At 37.5% G+C, this 9,985-nt stretch overlaps 1 protein-coding gene across 1 annotated transcript in view; it reads right to left on the bottom strand.

The window, feature by feature from the left end:
- Olfm3 (olfactomedin 3) overlaps positions 1-8,981 on the bottom strand; it is a 214,502-nt gene extending 205,521 nt beyond the window's left edge. The window contains exon 1 of the mRNA XM_021158020.1: positions 8,511-8,981. Coding sequence (XP_021013679.1) covers positions 8,511-8,579 — 69 coding nt within the window. The 5' untranslated portion in view covers positions 8,580-8,981. The remainder of the gene's footprint in view (positions 1-8,510) is intronic.
- Positions 8,982-9,985: the final 1,004 nt, after the last annotated feature.

The following is a 9,985-nucleotide window of genomic DNA, read 5'->3' as shown; positions in this document are numbered from 1 at the left end:
TCACAGCTCCAAATTTTGTCTCTGTAACTCCTTCCATGGGTGTTTTGTTCCCATTTTTAGAAGGGGCAAAGTGTCCATACTTTGGTCTTTGTTCTTCTTGAATTTCATGTGTTTAGCAAATTTTATCTTATATCTTGTGTATCCTAAGTTTCTGGGCTAATATCCACTTATCAGTGAGTACATATTGTACTCAACATACCCAATATGCTTATTTTTATTCTCCTGAAGGTTTGGCTTGCAAGTGACAGAAGGCCTTGCTTGTGCTAAAAACATTGCAGCACCTTGTTTTTGAAATAATAACAAAAAATAGAGATAAATATTCTTAGGAAACATTTTATTTTTATTGTTGTGCCAGTGTGAAATGTTGTTTGAGACAGGGCCTGGCTACATCATACCAGTCTGGTGTAAAAGTCATAATTCTTGTTTCCCATTCTCCTGTGTGCTGGGGATTACACATGAGTTCCACCGCACTCAGTTGCAAAACTTTTAAAAAATATTTCAATAACAGTTTTGTAAATGATTTGTTGATGCCATTACAATTGCATCGTGCTTTACAGAGAACTGGTTTTAATTCTAGTCCCATGTCTAAAATGTTCTATAGTAAGAAGCTGAGGTTATATCAATTTCATTTTAATCCAGTGTGCAAGAATTTGAGTTAATATTATCTTTTCAGTGCTAGTTCTTCACATGTAGATTCTGCAATCATATTCAGTAGGTTTCATATAGTTTATGTAGGTTATGTTCTTCATATACTTTATGTAGGTTAGGTTGACAAAAGAGGAATGGAGTGATACAGTCCTCTAGTGAACTTAGCATTTGATGAACAACATCGGCAGAAATGTTATTACAGAAACTGAGGGGGCGAGATCAGGCTAAGAACTTTCTATAAGTCTCAATTAAAGACTCAGAAACACAGGTACAAGTGAAGGAACGGGGAGAAAAAAACTTGACATAGCAACCCTCTTTGTAATTGTGATCCTTTCTCATGACCTTGTTGCCTTGAATATTTTTAGATTTTATGACTGAGAAAAACTTCTTTCCTCACATCTTTAATGTCACATAGCATCTTTCGACATATGTAACAACTGCATTGGTGCCATACTGTGAAGTCTCAAAAATCAATTGTTCACACATTGGGCACAAAGCATAACAAACTATAGATATTATTTTATATTTGTTTATCTATTTTCTCTGTCCACAATTAGCTTAAATACTTTGGTCTAGTTTTTAATTTAAGAAATCATTTTTGATCTTGCTTTTCTTCTCCTATGAGAGAGAAATAGAATGTAGATTTCAGTGAGAAAAGTTTCAAGTGAAAGAGGACCAGCAGTCTCAATTAATCTGAACCCCCATGATCTCTCAGACACTGGACCGCCAAACAGGCAGCATATACCAGTTGATATGAGGCCCCAACACATACATAGCAGAGGACTACCAGGACTGGGTCCAGTCAGAGAAGATGCACCTAATCCTCAAGAGAGTGGAGGCCCCAGGGAGTTTAGAAGTCTTGTGCGGTGGGTGGTGGGTGGTGGGGACATCCTCGTGGAGACTGGGGCAGGGAGGAGGTATGGGATGTGGAACAGTTGGAGGATGGACTAGGAGGGCAATAAAATCTGGAGTGTAGAATAAATAAATAAATAAATAAATAAATAAATAAATAAATAAATAGTTAAAATTTAAAAATCAGTACAAAACAAGCAAGCAAGCAAACAAACAAACAAACAAAATCCTGTAGTATGGGTATGAGAAATTATATACAAATTTAGTGTTCCTGAAAGCTGAGACAAGATGACAAGTTGCAAGAGCAGAGGAGCGCGAGAGATACTTTGTATGATTGTGATTCTTTCATGTATGAGATGCAGTTCTATAGGTTTGATTATACTTCCATTGACAGAATTACAATATCTGCATGTAATAATACAATTTAAATGTAGCAGGAAGTGATTAATGTTTTTTCAAATTGCCCCTGTGGTGGTGGCTCAAGTTCATTGCTATGTGCCCTAATGCTGTGGATTCTCAATGAAAGACACACACACACACACACACACACACACACACACACACACACACACACACACGGTCTTATATTTAATATGCCTTCAACAGCTCAATGGCTAGACTACTCCCAAGCTTCCACGTGGTTAATGCTTTCCTTCTGATCCTCCTGAGTTGTTACTTACTAAAATCTATATTCCATCTTTGCTGCCCTAGACCTAATGAGGAGGGGCTGGGACGTCTCTTCCCCAGCTTGTCCATGATTGGTATGCTCTCTCTTCTGCAGCTCTCAAGCCTGGATCTTATTCTTTTCCAAGTATAGAAAATTCAAAGACCTTCTTCTCTCTCTCTCTCTATCCCCTTGTCAGTGAATCTGCCCAGCCACTGGCTACAAGTAACTTTATTTTCCAATCAAAACCAACAAACCAACTTGGGGCAGGGACCCTCAGTGTCATGCATATAGATTCTTGTGCAATTTTGAGGACCCAAATAACATAATGCAAGCATTCGACCAACCAATTCCACAAAAATGTATCTTAATATATATTAATATTATCTGTAATTCCTTAAGCTCCATTGATGTATTAGTACACACACACACACACACACACACACATACACATATAAACTATTCTCCCAGTTAATTGACTATGGACAAGTTTAATGGTGAGGAATTAAAATATAATCCGTATAATTTCATGCTATTTCTCTTACTTCATACTAGATCAAAAATGTATTTTAAAAGCTACATATTGTGTGTTTCGCCTACGTAGAGAGCAGCCTACTTCTCTCTGGCTAATTCTTTTGAGACAGGTCATCATAATGAAACCCAAAACTTGCCCTTTCTTGGTTAGGCTGCTTGAGTTGGCCTGCTGGCATGGGGTCTGCCTGTCTCTATTTTTACTTGGAGTACCAGCATGTACAGGCATGTTGGGCTTGGATGTGGATTCTGAGGATTCAAATCAGGTCGTCATGTTAATATAGTAAGTATTCTTACTCTCCAAGCCATCACTCTAGCTCCTAAAATATATTTTAAAAATTATTTTATAATTTTTATATAATTTTATAATTTAGGTTCAATGTTCTATACTACAAGCAACAAACTACCAAAATCATAAATATATATTGCAACCACAGTGTTAATTTTATATTTAAAGAAAGTATTCAAGCTTTTTTTTATTGGCTATTTTCTTTATTTACATTTCAAATGTTATCCCCTTTCATGGTTTCTCCCACTCCCAGAAACCCCCTAATACATCCTCCCTCCCCCTACTACTATGAGGATGTTCAACCACCCACCCATCCACTCTCACCTTCCCGCCCTTGAATTCCCCTACACTGGGGCATCTATTCAGCCTTAATAGGCCCAAGGACCTCTCCTCCCAATGATGTCCAACAAGGCTTAAAAAAAGTCAGCCACAGACTTTTTGGTGTGGAGCCTTCTCACCTGCCTCCTCCATCTTTTCAGTAAGAAGAAAAAATTTTTTTAATTTAGAGAGAAAATAAGTTTTCATTTTGCTTTTTAAAGGAAATGTTTCAATTAAAACATGTTTTGGCCAAAGTATGATAGTTTGGCCTTCAGAATCACTGGGCAGATAAATGATCCTGTCAAGTTTGAAGGGTGACCGGAAAGAAGTCTGAATTTACAGTTCATATATGCAGAGATGGAAGAACAGGATTGTGGTCTAGAAATGAACTAACTGGAGGCTCTAATTTATAAAAACAACAGTAACATCAACATGCTTTTATGTAAAAAGATTATCCTTAGGACCCCTAAGTTAGTGATCTCACGAAGTATACAAGTAAGGGAAGCTAGAAAACCTTGATGAATTATCAAATATTATAGAATTAGAGGGCCTTTCTAGACTGCAATGAAGATACTTGGAGAATATTGATCTGGAGAACTGGTTAAGTTGGGACAGCATTTACTGTGTAAGTCTAAGGACCAGAGTTCTGATGTTCATGTGATGGACCTCCTGGGTGCCAGTAATCTCAGCACACTCTGGCGGGAGAAACAGAATTTCTTGGGCAAACTGGCTACCTATCTGAATCATATGAGCAAGCTCTGAGTTCAGTGAAAAACCATGCCTAAGTAGAAAACATGTGAAGCATGACCAAGAAAAATACCCTGCATTAACCTCTGATCACCACAGAGGCACAGACAAATGTATGACTGCAACACTCCTTGTGTATCTGCCAATATTCACATGAAGAAGTATCTATACATGAACAAACAAAAGAATATCTAGGCTCCTAGTTTCATATTAGGAGTCCTCATATCATGTTTTCCCACAATGTCATGAAGATATACACACATATTATCAAGAGAAAAGTAAGGAACAGAATGTGTGTGTGCTTCCCTCTGACAGTGAGCAGTGAACACACAATAACCAGTTGGAAAGATACAAGAAATAACTTTTTAAGAGAAAAAAATTAAGGTGATATGCGCCATTTTAACCTTTTCAACTTTCCTGAAAGAAAAGTAAGAAATAGTATTTATTTTTTCCAAAGTGAAAGTTCAATTAGGTTACAGAAGACTTAGACAAAGTGAGAGTGGGAATTTCTCTTTCAAAATATAGATGAACTCTAGATTTATAATATTATGGTTTCTTGTCTGTAACTGTATAGTCTTGCCAAACGCCATCAGTACATATTCTGTTCTAATGTAGGCTGATCATTTTGAATAGACCTTTTGAAACATTAAGCAATAGAACTGTTGAAAATTCCTTAGTTCTCATTATACTCATATGACTTCCACATAATTTTATTGTTTAGAGAAAGAGTCCTGATTGCCTTGCTGTCTTGGATAGAGCAAAACTGTTTGGTACTAGAGATTACTGCTGAATCATAGTTACAGTTGCTGTTTGTGACATGAACTAGCTTCATGGTGCTAAGTTCAAAACATTTTTATTTTTAGTGATAAGATTGTATGCATCCTCAATTCAAGCAATATTCCCTTAGCAAGTACATTTTACAAAATATTTATAATATAATATAATTTTTTTTGTGAAGTCCACCCAACTCAACAATATGTAGCTCATGTTACCTGCTTGAAGTGTTCACCAAGTGGGGATTCAGGATAAGTGCTCTGTTTGAAGCCTATTCTGACATATTTACAATATCCTATCATCATGTTTCAGCACTGCAGAGGAGAACATTCTATGGTTCAGATTCATGGGTATTGTGTTTTGCTATGATGTTCAAATAATGATCTGTTTAATTTTCTTTTTTTTTCTAAAGGAGTGAAGAAGCCCACTCTCCTATCAAGGTCATTACTGAACTCACTGCCTTCAGTTTAAAAGCACAGAGAGCCATCTAGCAGTCGCTGTCAGGAACTTCCTATCCAGATACACTCCTTTGTCGTGAAAGGGAAAATGAAGCAATCTTGTACAGGTTTCAGGTTTAACATTTTACTAGTGTGTTGGGGATGATGGATCTCCCCCATAATTTAGAAATTCTATTACAATGGAACTGATTGGCACCTCTTAAAATAGGTAATGACGTATGCTCTTGAGTTTATGCTTTTCTAGAAGGATCTGGAACCCTATTAATTAGACTTTAATTAAGAAAACATAATTCACATACATTTACGGAGGAAAAATCAATATTTTTATATGAAAATACAAATAACTAATTAGTGGCAAATTGCCTCCCTTTGGCTAGGAAATGCTAATCTTTCCAATTCTGTAGTGCATTAGATGAGAAGAACAAAATTTAATATATGCAAAAAGTGGAGTATACTCCAATCACAAGGCAGGGGATCCATAAAGCAGGTATACACACACACACACACACACACACATGCTTATGCATATATTTGTGTGTATATATATATAGATACACACACACACATATATATATATATATGTATATATATATGTATATATATATATATATATATACATATATATATATAGTCTTTTATAGTTGAGTTGGCAGAATTGGTCCTAGTGATAGCAAATTATCATTTATTAAAAAGTTAAACAAGGCAACACAGAGAGATGTAGAATGGAGCTAGCTGATGTAGGTAGAAACTTATACCTTAAAATATTTTCAGATTTCAAGAGATCTCCTATTGTATCATTTTATCTGCAAAGTATCTTTGATACTTTCAGTAAACACAGAATATATGATGGTAGAGAATTACAGAAAATAAATTTGTTTTTGAATTGTATGCTGGCATAGTATTATTCCAACATACAAGTAGCATATGGTTAGAATTTCTAGTTATTTTAATGATATTTCTTAAGAAATGTTGGTGTACCCCCAAAGTGCAGTCATGTGAGGTACTATCTTGCTAAATTTTAATTTCATCACATGTAAATTTTACAACAATCATGATGTTTAAAACTCTAAACTTTTAACCTAGTCAGAACTAAATTAAAGTTGAGAAAACATAAAGTTTATATCCGAGGTGACGATTATTTTGAGGACCCAGTGCTACTACTTGAAATGTTTTATTTGATTTATTTGATTTTGTTTAACAGCTTGTTAAATAAAATTAGTTTGATGAAACATAAAATTGGGCTCTATTTGCTCTCATAAAAATGATATTTTTCCACAAATCCAAAACATTTGGAAATTAAATTACTTAGTATTAAGTTTTTAATATTATCTGTTATTTCATATAATATGGAACAAAATGTCATGCTAGGGCCTTTTAATACTATTTTGAAACATCTTAAACTGAGCACAGTTTGAAAAGAAGTGGATAGGTTCCTCTTCTCCCCCGGATTTCTCAGCTCAGTGCTACCAGGCATTCAGAGTTCAGATTGACCTAGTTGGAAAGTTTTAAATCACTGAATATGTCATAAAAATTAACAAAAATCAAATTAACCAAAGCAGAAATGCTTATTGGGGAAATCAACTCTATATGTAATAAGATATTATGAAGTAACGGCAAACAATGATTGTATTTATACACTAAAGATCCCAGACTCATCCAATCAATCATACAGCTGTCATTGAGAACCCACAGTTTCAGAGTCTCATAGAAAGCCTTATCCCAGTTTAAGTCCAGGAATTTATTCTGTACTAATTTGTTAATTGTGTTTTTTTGATGTATATTTTTATAAGATATTCTAAATTAGATAGATGAGAATCAGAATGGATTATGCTACTATGAGGGCAAGGCCATAAAGCGAAAAGTAAATAATATATAAACAAAACAATGATGTTTCATCTGGTGTAAAATGCTTAATAGCTATACCTTAGTATATACCATTATGCTTGTTAACATGGCTCTCACACAAAATGAGAGTCAAAATGTCAGTGTCAAGACAACTATAGGTTTAGAATAAAATTGTTTTATTTTTCTTAGATCTTTCTAAATATTAAATATGAAAAGCCTATTACATGAAAAGCCTATGAAAATGTTATACCATTATACCTTTTTTTTTTTTACCATATATTAGGGTAGGCTTTGAAATATCACAACTAGTAATAGGTCACAGTTAGTTACACCTTCGCCATAGTCAATTGTTTCCATTAATTACACAGACAATGTCAATTCATATAATAATTTTAAAGAATTCAAAACAGAGTATTGGATGACTTTTATAATACAGCATCATTTCCCGAATCATGTCACATTGCTGTCCACCAAATGAGTATGCAGATCATAAATGCTTTCGTACCTTATTCTAGCAGTTGCCTTATCCCTTACTCTAGAGAACTATGTTTTTCTTGGAATGCTTGCCTCTCAGAAATGACCATCCTTAGTAGGCTTTCCTCACACATCGCTAAAAACATAGTTGCATCGCTCCCTGCTTTGTACTAGATAAGCTGAGCGTTCACTTTCATTGCTGGATAATTTACAGAGTTCCACAGCTATATCGTAACTCATCCTTTCTATTGCCCTCCTTAGTTTAACAGGCTTCTTACTTCCTGTCTCCTAACACAGATCACCAGAACTTCCTCGGGATTCCCTAATTTTTTTTTCAGTAAAAGGAAAGACACGTAAAGTCCCTCTCACGATGTCTCTTGGCAATGCAGAGTGTAGCTTTGCTGTTCTGTCCTAGGTTACATGCTGCCTCCCCTATGTTTTGGACACAAACCGCAGCACGTCGGCGATGGGAGTATTATTGACCAGCATCAGCTGGAAAAACGCTTCCCTGCTTTCAACAAAGAGACAGCTCACCATCTAACACAAATACAGGCTTATAAACTGCATTGTTTCTGCTGCAAACTCCCTTGCATGGCCCGTCCTACTTCAAAAGAGAACATTAAGCAGCTGGACAGCAAATAAGCTAAATTCCCCGGAGAACCGCATTGCCTGCTACCCATGTACATTATCTTCACTCTGGTCCCTCCCCCCTCACACCAGGACACTACCTTAAGAAGCTAGCCCTCTGGTAGTTCACCTTGTTATCTTCCAAGCAGCGTGGATGCATTAGACACCACAGGGTCGCTGAAAGAACAGTCCCCCATGTCGTTTTGGACATTTCCCCCCGCATCTTGATCAGGTCGTTACATTTTGCACATTTATTTTAAACCAGTCAAAATATTGCCCCTACCTTGGAAGGATCTAATCCAGCAAGTAAAGACAGAAGAAGGAGGTTGAGAAAGCTGGACCTCGCCTGCATTCTGATGTGGGTTTTTGCCTCTCTTTACTCTGTTTTATGTAGCCACTTCACTCACTGCGGAGACCTTTCCCACGTCAGTTGCACTTTCTGCCTGCCAGTCAGAGAAGAGTGGAAAGAGGCAGAGGCGGCGGCGGCAGCAGTAGCAGCAGCGGCAGCAGAGGCAGCCGCCCTGGGGGGCGATCATTCCGCAGGCATCTCAGAGTGGGGAGTCCTGGAGCTCAAAAGGCTGGGACAGGCTGCCGCGGGTGCTGGCCAAGGTGCTGAAGCGCCTCCACCTGGTGCGCCCCGGTCTACCCTCTCCCCTTCTGTTAGACAGCCAACCCACCTCAAAAGTTTTGACTCAAAAGGATAAAGAGAGTAATTGCTGAGAGGTGTGGAGACCTGAACAACGGATATGACATCACTACAGCTACTGGGGTTTTGTACGTTGGGGGGCGGGTGGTGTTTTGAGGGAATTTGTTAACCAAAGGACTTACGCTCCAGTTCAGCCTTTGCTGGCAACTTGAGCTGCAGAGAGTCAGCTGTACACGGTATTATGAAACAGGCACTGCACTGGAACCTTCTGTCATTGACAGAGGACTTGTTTTAAAATTTGGTGCTTTAGACAAAGTTTGCAAGTGAACTGACAATGTAGTTATTCTATTCAAGGCACATGTTAAAAATAATAGACTCTTCTAATTTTTTTGTTTTTAGAAATGTGTATGGCTACTTACAAATACTTAATTGGAAAATATTTTGGGTTAAGAAATGTGCACTTTTATTGGGGGAGGGGGGCTACTGCAAACCTGAAAATACATTGCAGGAATAACTTAAGTGGCTTTGCATTTTCCTTTTGTACAGATATACTTCGTTAGTCACCCCAACTGAAATATCTCCTCATATCCACATACTAATACCCAGATATGTAGTCTCCAAGTCAATCTGATCTGTATTTGCATCTGAGCTAAACACAATATCCATGAGGGGCTCATAGCAGATGGCAGAGTGAATGATTTGTAAGCTTTGAACTAACCTAAAAGAGTTTTGTTTTCCAGAGCTGTGTCACATGCAGGTGAGTGAGGGGGGAATCAATGGGCAAGGAAAAGCAAGACACCGCCACTCATTGTGAAATATATGACTATACTCATACTCCACTATTTGTTTAAAACTGTTTGCAACCCCATAGGAAGAACAACAATATTAACCAACCAGTACCGCCCCCCCCCCAGCTCCCGGGACTAAACCACCAACCAAAGAGTACACATGGAAGAACCCACGGTTCCAGCCTCATATGTAGCAGAGGATGGCCTTGTTGGGCATCAGTGGGAGGTGAGGCTTTTGGCCCTGTGAAGGCTCAATGCCCCAATGTAGGGGAATGCCAGGGCAGGGTGGTGGGAGTGGATGTGTGGGTGGGAAAACACTATCTG

Source organism: Mus caroli, chromosome 3 (assembly GCF_900094665.2).
Source record: "Mus caroli chromosome 3, CAROLI_EIJ_v1.1, whole genome shotgun sequence".
NCBI classification, from domain to species: domain Eukaryota; kingdom Metazoa; phylum Chordata; class Mammalia; order Rodentia; family Muridae; genus Mus; species Mus caroli.
The sequence above is the reverse complement of the archived record's forward strand: the minus strand, read 5'-3'. Positions and strand labels throughout refer to the sequence as shown.